Source organism: Elephantulus edwardii, unplaced genomic scaffold (assembly GCF_000299155.1).
Source record: "Elephantulus edwardii isolate Elephantulus edwardi_28Jun2011 unplaced genomic scaffold, EleEdw1.0 scaffold00019, whole genome shotgun sequence".
Classification (NCBI taxonomy): domain Eukaryota; kingdom Metazoa; phylum Chordata; class Mammalia; order Macroscelidea; family Macroscelididae; genus Elephantulus; species Elephantulus edwardii.
The window spans coordinates 964,468-976,534 of NW_006399769.1; the positions used below are offsets into that span (position 1 = coordinate 964,468).

General features: G+C 39.8%; 1 pseudogene and 1 gene segment (V, D, J or C); one reads left to right on the forward strand and one right to left on the reverse strand.

The window, feature by feature from the left end:
• Window positions 1-5,654: 5,654 nt before the first annotated feature.
• On the reverse strand, window positions 5,655-9,950 carry LOC102845508. The segment is given in 3 exon segments: window positions 5,655-5,996; window positions 6,406-6,424; window positions 9,886-9,950. Coding segments are annotated over 3 exon segments (426 nt in total).
• A 47-nt stretch (window positions 9,951-9,997) lies between these two features.
• LOC102845911 lies at window positions 9,998-11,086 on the forward strand (annotated as a pseudogene).
• The last annotated feature ends 981 nt before the right edge of the window (window positions 11,087-12,067 follow it).

A 12,067-nucleotide genomic window follows, 5' to 3' on the forward strand; every position in this document is an offset into this window, starting at 1 on the left:
GGGCTGTTGTACATAGATAGGGTCGCTATGAGTGGCAAGCAACTCGACGGCATGTAACAACAACAACAACATTACTGTTATGGACTAGTTGTTTCATTGTAACAATACTTTTCTTCAGTGTTCTTTGTTGCATACAGGTAGATATCAATAATCATGTCTTAAATAATCACTAGCAATTTCCTTAGATCCTTGCTAAGACCTAGCAGTGTTGAGATCTAGAAAATCTCCAGAGACTATGGCCCTGAGGGCCTGGGACCAGAGACTCATTCCCTGAGGGTGTCTGGTTATGGTTCAGAAGTTTACATTAGGGTAGCTCCTAGCGGCTCTAATCTTTACATGTATATACTTAAAGCATATACAAATACATAGGTAGAAAAACTGACAAACATATGGATTATGAGTTCAATCTCTTTCACCTTTCCAGAATGTCATCTTTTCATTTGTTTTTATATATGTTATTGTTGTTGTCAGGTGCCATCAACTCATAGATGACTCATAGAAAACCTATGAACGAAAAACCTGAATACTTATATTACTTTCATTGTTTCTCCATGTTCTTAAGAGTTTCCAGAAGCAAGCTATTTTGGAAGTGGATGCCACTCCTGCTTCCAGGCGTGTTTTAATCAGGGAGCTCCACCAAACACTGTCCACCATGGATAACCATTATCACATTTGATACATCAGTGTCACAGTGTTTAGCATCACAGCAACCACAAGTTACCTCTGTACAGCAATGTACAGACCAGTGCTATACCACTTAGAAGAGTGTTTGACCAAAAACAATGAAAATCAGGCCTGAGGGCCACAGATTAAAATTACCCACGTGTAGCTTGGTAGCATAACTTTCTTACCACTAGGCCAACATAGCTCTCTCTATGTTATTGTTGCTGTTGTTTTGTTGTTGTTTTCGTTGTTGTTGTTGTTGTTGTTGTTAGGTGCCCTCAAGTCATAGATGACTCATTGCAACTCTATGAAAGAAATACCTGAATGTTGGTGTAACTTTCATCATTTCTTCATGTTCATAGAGTTTCCAGAAGTGTTTTTAATTATTGATAACATGAAATTTAGTCTGTAACCTTTGTGTTTTTCTTTTCAATAATGCAGGCATGTTGATTACTCCATTATTGAATATAACATTCATTTCATCTCACTTAATATGTGTTTATCATCTAATTAAAAAACACCAGTTGTATAATCTGTAGCATGCTGTAATGTTAACTGAAACGGTGGTGGTAAAAATTCACCGGGGAAAGATGAGGCTCTTGTGATGTGCCATCAAGTCGCCTGCAACTCATAGCGACCCTATGTAAAACACTTGTAAATCCTGCTCTATCTTGTGCCAGTTATAATCTCTCTGACAGCCTACCCTCATTGCCCCAGTTACTCAGTCAATCTACCTCATTGAGGGTCTTCCTCTCCTGTACTGTCCCTCCACCCTACCAAGCATGACATTCTTCTCCAAGGACTGGTCTCTCCTTGCAACATGTCCAAAGGGTCTCAAAGGAAGCTTCAGAATCCTTGCCTCCAAGGAGCAACCTGGTTTAACCCTCTCCAGGATGAACCTCTTCATTCTTTTAGCAATATGTTCAATACTCTTCTCCAACACCACAGCTCAAAGGCAGCAATTCTCTATCATCCCTGGTCACTGTCCAGCTCTCTGATGTAAGTGATTGCAAAGACCAAAGCCTGTATCACATGTAACTTAGTCTCCAGACTGACATCACTGCTCTTCAGTACTTTGGAGAGGTCTCAGACAGCAGATTTTCCCATTGCAATTCATCTTCTAAATTCTTGGCTGCTGTTGCCAAGCATGCTGATTGTGGAGTCAAACAAACTAAAGCTATTTACAGTTTCAATCACTTCACCATCCATCACAATTCTGCCAATTGGCCCAGTGGTAAGAATCCTTTTTTTCCTTGATATTTTTCTTGATCTTCAATCCACATTGAAGGCTACAATCCTTGCCCTTCTGAAGCAAGTGCTTCCGGTGCTGTTTCAGCAAGAAAAGTTGTGTCATCTGCATAATGCAGATTGTTAATGAGTCTTCCTCCAATCCTGATGACACATTTCCCCTCATAGAGATAATCTATAATCTAATCATTTCTCCTCATGGATAATCTGTTCTGCATATAGATTGAAAAAGTTTGGAGATCAGACACATCCCTGGAGTACACGCTTCCCAATTTTGAACCATCCAGTGTCTCCCTGCTCTGTTCTGATGACTGCCTCCTGGTCCAAGTAGGTTTCACATAAGCACAATCAAATGTTCTGGGATTCCCATTCTTCTCAGAGTCAGCCACGGTTTGTTGTGATCCACACAGTCAAACGCCTTTACATGGTCAATAAAACACAGATAGACATTCCTCTGGTACTCTCTGCTTTCTGCCAAGATCCATCTAACATTAGTTATACTATCCCTAGTACCACAGCCTCTTCTAAACCCAGCCTGCACTTCAGGAAGTTAGTTCTCTGTTGATGTGCTCTTCCAGTTATTTTTTAATAATCTTCAGCAGAATTTTGCTTGAATGTTACATTAATTATATTGTTTGATAATTTCCACACTCTGTAGGGTCGCCTTTCTTTGGAATGGGAACAAAGGTAGATCTCTTCCAGTCAGTTGGCCAGGTAGTTGTCCTCCAGATTTCTTGGCACAACTTGGTGAGCACATCTATGGCAGCATCTCTTTGTCAAAATATATCAATTGGTGTATCATCAACTCCTGGGGCCTTGTTTTTTGCCAATTCTTTCAGAGCAGCTTGGACTTCTTTCTTCATCACCACAGGCCCTTGCTCACAGGTTGTTTATGGGTACTTCTAATTTACTTGAGGTGAATTTCTAATACTGGTATAACTGTGTCATATGGATTTCTATACTCATGTTTTTTAAATGGGTTACTTACAAAGTTCTTATACATCATGTTTCACACTATTCTTCATTCACACTGTGTTTCATAAAACCATTGTCATATACATTATACTTTATAAAATGAATCATCATTGGAACTTGTCCATCACTGCCATGTCTTTTCTCTAGGATCCTGCCCATTTTCTTCCCCAAATCTTCAGCCACCAAACTGCAGAACCCTGTGGTTTCATGCACTAACTGTCCTAATGCTTCCACTCTCACATCTTCCTCCCTTGGGTTCCCACATATGTTTTACTATTTATCTTTCTATTTTTGCAATAATGGCCTTATGCAGCATTTGCCTTTATGAACCTGAGTTAGTTCACTCAGCATAATGCTCTCCCAAGTTATATAGTATTTTTCAAAATCATTGCAATTGAGTCCTGCATAATATTCCATTGTGTGAATGTACTACAATTTCTCAATCCAGTCAGTTGTGGCTGGACATTTGGGTTGTTTCCATGTTCTTGACTGCTATCACTGACCCTCCAGTGGATTTGGAGAGGCAGCAAATTGCAAGAGAGAAGCTTTGTCATTCTTCTCCCTTGAAACACCTAATGCATCCAAATCCTGTGCCTTTGGGAATGCAGCTCAACTTCTTACCACGAGGCCACCAAACCTTTAAGACATCTCCTTTTATTTCATCACTGAAAACTCCGTTTTGTTAGATACAGGCTTTGTACATTCCAGGTTCTGATTATCACTGGGTATTTTCATCTCTTCTCACTTTTAACTTTGTCACAGCAGAAAATAAGAGCCCTGAAGATTTTCCTCCAACCGTATCATCAAGCATACTGCATTTTTTAATTCAAAATTGTTTTCCAGGGATGAAGTGAGTATCTTCCAACCTGAAGGACTCATCTTCCGGCACTGTGCCACTGCTCATCTGTTATCTATAAGATTTTTTATTAAAAAAATAATACTTATCTTTTATTCATTGTTGAACATTTTCTTCCTCCCTCCCACAACCCATCTCAGAATGCTCCCCTTATTCTATATTTTTGTCATACATAAAATGCCTAATCATATCTGTCTTTAAGACACTTCTCCTCATCTATTCTAAGGCAGTGTTCATTATCTAGTTACTCTTTTCCCATTCTCCCTCCAATCCCATCCCACTGTTTGTCTTATTTTATAACAATAGTGTTATGCAGTGTATGTTCTTTCATGGCTGAGATATTGCATTCAGCCTAATGTCCTTCAGGCTCCCAAATGTTGTGTAATGTTTTATGAGTTCACTGTTTTTCAATGCTGCATAATATTGTGTGCCTATATCATAATTTTTCTATCCATTCATTTGTTAATGAGCACTTAGATTGCTTCCAACCCTTTTCTATTGTGAATAAGGCAGCAATAAACTTAAGCATGCCTACATCTGCTTGAGTTGTGGCTCTGGTTTCCTTAGGATCTATTCCCAGTAGTGAAATTGCTGTGTCAAATGGTATTTCTATGTGTAATTTTTTGAGAAGGTGCCAGACCGCTTTCCCTAGTGGCTGTACAATTTTACATTCACACCAGCAGTGAATAACAGTTCCAATCTCTCCATAGCTGCACTAGCATGTCTTGTTTGCTGTCCTATTGAACTTTGTTATTGTTGGTGAGGTAAGACAATATCTCATACTTGTTCTGATTTGTACCTAAGGGTTTTTAACATTTCTTTATGTGTATGTTTGCCATCCGAATGTCTTCTTTGGTGAAATGTCTATTCATGTCGTCTGCGTACTTTGTGATTGGGTAGCTTACCTTTTCCTTGTTGAAGTGCTGGAGTATTCTATAAATTTAGATATATGTCCCTTATCAGGTATGCCATTGCTAAATATATTTTCCTAGTTTGTGGGTTTTCTTTTTACCCTGTTGGAGAAGTTCTTTTATGTGAATAAATATTGTATTTTTAAGAGGTCCCATTTGAAGGAAGAATATGGCAGTTGCCCCACCACCCCCAAGCTTGACCACTTCCTGAGAAACTTAATAACACCTGAGCTGGTCACATCAAAGACCAGCAGACAATGAATCCTGATAAGAGTCTGAGCTTGAGAAAATAAAACAAAACAAAACAAAACAGCTAAAACCTAACTAAATTAACACACCAAATTCCAAGAAGTACCATCTTAGTCCTCCCCAGGACTCCAATAAAAAGGAAACCCCCCAAACTGCCCACATGCCATTTGGATCCTGTCTGCATGCCATGCGGCTGGGTCACTTGACGCCCCTCTCGGACCCTGCAATAAAGGTCTGTTCATTTCTTGGGACCAATTCTTTTCTTTATTTCTCTCCCTCGCGCCCTCGTGCTTTTTTTTTATATCTAACACCATTCATCTATTTTATTTTCTCCTGGTTTTAAGGGAATTTGTTTGTTTGTTTGTTTGTTTTGTTTAATTATACTTGGAAGATTGTTTATGTTGTGAATTAGGGATTCTAGGGTCATTCCTCAAAAAACTTGACAATGAAAATCTTATAAATAACCCAAAACCTAGCACCAACATCATTCTTAATGAAGAGAGAGTAAAAGCACTCTTTGAGAACAGAAACTAAGAAAGGGTGCCTTGTATCACCTCTCCACAATATGACTTACTGCCAGACGTGGAGGATTTTCTCCTGCAAAAATATGAAAATTAAACAAAACTCCTGAAGGCTCAAACTGAGCATTTCTCCAGATTGGATGAAAGGAAAACCATCTCCCCTGGAAGAAATGGCTCCCACTCACGGGGACACTGCCTGTATTTGTTGTTTCCCGAGTGCTCAGTGCAGCTTCATTCTCTCTCTGAATGGAGTTTTTCCTTTCGTTTACACTGACTTCCTCTTACTGGGTCTCTTGCACAGTAATATAAGGCTGTGTCCTCTGGTTTCAGACTGCTCATTTTCAAAAAAGCAGTGCTTTTGGAATCATCTCTTGAGATAGTGAACCTGCCTTTCACAGAAGCAGCATATTCAGTTGTGTGACCATTAGCTTTGTTTCTAATGAAACCAACCCACTCCAGTCCCTTTCCTGGAATCTGGCAAATCCAACTTATATAGTGATCACTGAAGGTGAACCCAGATCCCTCACATGAGAGTTTCAGGGACCCCCCAGGCTGTCGCAGGTCTCCCCCAGACTACCAGCTGGACCTCACACTGGACACCTGCAAGAACAGAGACATTGGGATTAGATCACACATGCATACGCAGACATACCCGTGCTCACACACATAGATCTTCAATTTATCCAAAACAGTACCGTGTAAGATGGCCAGAGCAAAAGTCCAGCTTAGCCCAAATTTCATGCTGTGTTCTCTGAGTTAATGATTAGGTACAAACTGGAAAAAGCAAAGCTGTCCAGGGACTGGAGCTTGCTTCCCAGAGCTGACAAATCATGAGCTCTGTGGGTTTTATCAACAGACTGAGTGTTGTATTTGCATGTTCTCTTCCAGCTAAAAGAAACAGAGTGGTGTTCCTGGACAGAGTCCTCTACGTGCATCTGAGAAAAACAAGTGCCCTAACATGAGAACACCATTTTTATAAGACTTGTTTAATTAACTGCACGCTATAAAGTCATAGTTGTGATTTTTTTTTTATATTATGACATTTTAAAGCACCTTTTAACTTAAAAACATGGTCTTACAAAACTTTTGTGACACAAGAGCTAAGAATGCATCTTCAGCGCTCTCTCCTTTAAAGTGCTGGTGCAGACTGTGATTACTGCTTGTTCATGCCAATGTAATAATCAAGGATTTTTCTGCTCCTGGAATTTCTGTGCACATAGTTGTTTTTCTCTTTCAAGGAATGTTCACATTTCAGGTATGTGTCTTTGTGAGGTGCTGTAAAATCCACTATAATTCATATTAACTTATTAAACTAAAGCTCTGAACCTTGCCCTGCATACACCATCCCCAAGCTCCTTGTTAGAATCACTGTGCAAATTCATCTTGTTGAGAGTCTTCCACTCTTTTGCTGTTCTTTCCCAGCAAGATTTTTTTTCTTTCCTAAGAATTGGCCTTTCCTTAAAAAAATGGCAACATATGTGAGACAAATTTACACCATCTTTGCCTTTAAGTAGCACTTTAGTCATACTTACACTAAAATAGACGTGTTTGTCTTTTGGCAGTCTCAACATTGTAATTCAAAGACAACTATTCTTCTTTAGTTATCCTATTCATTGTCCAACATTTAGATACTTGCAAAGCAATTGAAAATACCATGACTTGGCTCAGGTACACCGTATTTTTTAAATTGAAACATTGATAAGTATCATTAAAACAGTCCAACTCCTTAATAGAAATCACAGTTGCAAGCTATAGCTTTCATAGAGCATATATTTAGTAGATAGTTTCATGAATTTATATATGTGTCAAGGCTCTCAAAACCATATTCCTGAGGCATAAAGATAAATAAAGTCTTGGTGCATGTTATAATATTGATTTTCCTCCAAAACATGCTGAGTGATGTGAATCACAAGACAAAAATGGTTCTTTTTTAATAAAATATCAGAAATAGGAAAATGTTTAAAAACCATTTTTTTAGCATCTGCTAGCAATGGGAAGTTGACAAATAGGGGGAACTTGTTTAAGAAAGTTTGAGACTTTGTTTATTATGTCAAAATTGGAAACAGACATGGGTGATTGTTGGACAACGTAACTGATGTCACTGAAATTTCTGTGCAGAAAATGGTAAATTAGCAAATGTCATAATATATAGTGTATTCATGATTGAATCTGCTAAAATTAGTAGCAGACCAGTTATAAGAAGAGTCTACCTTGTCCCAATTGTTAGATTTTCTGTATAACTCCATGATTCCTGACACCAATAGCCCCAACTTTATTCAGTTTCGCTGCTCCTCTGTGTCTCTTGAGTTCAATGATTTGGTGGAAGGTGTCCCAGAGACTCTGATCCATTAAGATAATGATTCACATGACTGTGGAGTCCCAGATGCATTTGAGTTGTGGTGCTGGAGAAGAGTATTGAACACACCATGGTTTGCTAATAGAACAAACAGGTTCATCCTGGAGAAAGGGAAACCAGGCTGATCCTTGGAGTCAGGGTTCTGAAGGTCCTTCTAATATGCTTAGGACATGTTGCAAGGAGTTACCAGTCCTTGGAGAGGGACATCATGATTGGGAGTGCGGAGGGCCAGTATAATAGAGGAAGACCCTGGATGAGATGGATTGATTCAGGGACTGGAGTAATGAGGGTGGGTGTGTCAGGAATGATGAGGTTGGCTCAGGATAGAACAGGGTTCAGAGCTGTTTTACATAGGGCCACTATAAGTTACAAGCGATTCAATGTCACATATCAGCAATATTTTATGCAACAATATGGTCTCATATCAGTGTATATTTGATGTTATTTATTAAAACAGGAGATGCCACTAAAATTTCACTCCTCAAACACTTTCAAAAGGATTTTCTCCAACATGAATTCCCTGTTGTTGCCCAATTTTGTAATTACAGGTGATGAAGAACACTCTTATAACTGTCATATACATTCTTACCACTGTAGCCCCTATGGTGGTGAACTAATAGATGCTCAGTGTTAGAAAATTTCTGAATCCATTTCCATCGTAATGATATAGTTCACCCTGAAAGACTTCTTCACACTCAATGTGACATTGTTTCATCCCTCTGTTGTATGTGGGCAGGTTCTAGATAAATCTCATTTCACCCAAGAAGTTCTCACAGGTGAAGGGCTTCCCTGACACTTATGTCCTCCAGCTGCCCACACACAAGTCCCTATCCACATACCTCTTGGAAGTTTTTTTCTACAGTGTAAATCTTCTATTCCTGAGGAAAATTTGCACTCAGTCAAGAGGCTCTCATATATGCTCCACACAAGGACAGTTTGTGGCCAGGGTTTGTTACTTTGTGATCACCCAGATAAAAAATAAATAAATTAAAGATTAAAAATTATCTGTCACAGGCGTGACTCTTTTGTGGAAGGTTTTGCTTTTTCAAATCTGAACTGTGAAATCTCACTGAAAGAGACACCCTTCTAGAGGTGCTGCTTCTTCTCTGTTGCGTTCAAAACAAACTGACAGCAAATAAATGCTGATACTATGCATGCTGACACTTGTAAGAAGAATCCTTGTAACGTACCAATGCTAAATATATAAATATGCCTCAGATCAATTACACATGATCATTCAGAGAACAAGTTTACAGACAACACAGCAAGGGATTGCCTATAATATGGGGCAGACTATAACTCTAACTCTCATAAAGTAGAGTACAATTTCAAATGACAAAAGAATTGGGTAAAAGTCCAGAAGAAGCAGCAGGTTTTACATCTCCTTCTGCTTTCAGCCTTCAGCAGGGTGTGTGTGTGTGTGTGTGTGTGTGTGTGTGTGTGTGACAGACAGACAGTCAGACAGACAGACATCATAGATAATTAGCTTAGCTGTGCCCAGGAAAACCTAACTAGACTCAAGAAGCCATAGCATTCCAGAATATTTTAGGCTATATGGACTACTTGTGACTAATTTTCAGAAATTAGTTGCAGAGATGGCAGTGGAGAGGATCAGGTAATAAAAAGATGAGAAATCACAGTAGAAACTCCTCTCAGCAAAGCTTCAAGAACTGTGAGGTAGAGGCAAAAATTAGTTGTAACCATATTGACTTGTATGAAGATTCTGGCAGACACATGACACCTTCATATACAATATGATTCCAGCCCTGTTGTCATGCCAGCCAAAACTGCCATCCATAATAATCAGGCCTCATTGTAGCTATTCTTGCACATTCATTCTCAGATGAAACAAGGTTGTGTTTCCACTTAGAGTCCATTCTTGATAATTAACCTGTAATTAAGAGGAGGCTGGCCAACTTAGGCCATGGTAATTCACTACACAAAAGTACACTGTCAATAAGAGAAATGCATATCAAAATCAAAATGAGATCCCATCTCACTCTAATAATAAGACAAAGTTTAACAGAACAGTAAACATCAAATGTTGGAGAGGGTGTGGAGCGATTGGAACTCTCATACAATTTTGATGGGATTGTAAAATGTTACAAGCACTCTGGAAGATAGTTTAGTGCTTCCGCAAAAAGCTGAACATACTCCATATTTCTCATCATGATGAAGTTGTTTGGTGACTTTAATTTTCTGACCTCCAGTAGCTCAGATGAACCATAAAGAGTTGGAGCTGGAGGAAGAGGTTGACGAAGGTACAGCTAGGAACCTGTACTTAGCACCCAGCTCATGCTGGAGCTGCTGTCATAAAGTCATGGACAAGCACCACCAATACCACTGTAACACCCTCTGTCAAGAGTTTGAGAACTTCTTCGAAGATTTCAACACCCTGTGTATCGAGGGTTTCTCTCACAGCAGTGATGCCGTAACTAAGGTGGAGCTCCAGAGCATCTCTGAGAATATCTACCAGGTAGACATCAACAAGGCCTAGATGTCAGACATCGTTCTCAACAGTCAGAACCACATCTCTTCTTCTGATACAGGAGACAAAGCGGATCACAGCCTGGAGCCGCTCTTCACCTATATCAATGAGATGCCGCTCTTCACCTATATCAATGAGATGCTATTCTCCAAACCAACCTATGCTGCCTTCATCAGTCTTCTCAACAATTACCAGCAGGTGACAAGCCATGAGGAGCACCTCAATGCCCAGCAGCTGGTTGAGCAGGATACTTTTCTTAGAGAGATCATGAAGACCACTGTCATGAAGGAAGTCTACCGCTTCCTCCATCACCAGAATCGTTACAGTCCAAAGCAAGAATTTGTCGGTGACTTGAAAACACATTGTTTGGACTATGTTCAAAAGGCAACGATGAGGGAGATTCAAGTGGCTTTGAACATGTTTTCTCAGGTGAAGTAAAAAAGGCAAGGTCACGGGCTTCCACAACTGGGTCCACTTCTACCTGCAGGAGAAGGAAGGCCTGATTAACCACTACAGCTATGACTACGATGGGCCTTGTGACTCCTATCCTGACGTACAGCCCATGCAGTTCAACTGAGATGACTGCTATAAGGAAGTAGGTGCTGCTTTATTGGGAGCAGCCCAGAGTTCAAGTTTGCACTCTATTCCCTGCACTTCATTGCCAAACCAGGTAAAGTATGCTGCTTAAACCCAGGTGGTCATCCCCTGGCCATCCAGACCTACACCTAGGATAAGTCTACTTACAGAAATGGCAAGAAATGGCCACAGCCTACATGGTATCTTTTCACAAATAGAACTCTGAGCCAGAAAGGGGCATGAAAACAGTGAAGGCTCCTGTAGACTAGGAAGCATATCTCTTTTATACTGGAGAGTGGGAGAAGGGGACCAGGTTACTGAAAAGGATTCTCAGAAATGTCCATATGTGATGCCCACTTTCCCAGAAACACTCATATGGAAAAGGAGAAAAGAGAAAACTTATAAAACATAGAGAGATGCAATCAACTCTCTGTGCTTTAGCATTTTGGAAACATAAGATCCCGCGTCTAGATGGGATCCCTCTGTAGCTCTTTGCCTTAATGTGTGTGGAAGCATATACAAGTCATTTCTCTCTCCACGACTCATGTTTTCCTTTCAAGTAAATGGAAGAGGACGTCTCCCCTTCCTCTTTCTGGTTAGAGGGCAAACTTAATGTTATTATTACTGTGAAGATATTTTGAATTGTTTTCAAGATAAAGTTAAAAATTATCAGTGTTAATGTGCACACCTTAGCAAATACAATCCACCCCTTTTGAGGCCCTCAAATAAATCAAGTCACAGAAAATAAGCAGTGAGCGTCTGGTTTGGGGGAGATTAGGTATGCAGAGAAAAATCTGTGGGGAAACTCCTGTGTAACTGAGATCATGAGCAAAGGGCTCCAGGCTCCACTGCTTTTGAGCCCAATTCAGTATCTGCATCAAGGAGCTCCCCCTTGTGGGTGCTCAATGCAGTTACAGAGTTGGCTTTTGATCCTTAATCTTTCTTTTCCCTCCCCCGCCCCCGCCCCCCAAATAAGTGTTAGAAGAAAAAAGAAACTTACAGCTTGGTTCTGTTAATATAATTGTCTTAAGATTTATTCAATAGCCACAGTTTGCTTCAAATGAACTCTAGAATAGGAAACCTGGGATACTTGGGATTCTTACCACAATCACAGTTAGAAATTTCCCCTCAAAGATACCATTTGACCCAGCAATTCCACTACTGGGAATATACCCTAAAGAGACCATAAATGACATCCAAGTAGATATATGTATACCCATGTTT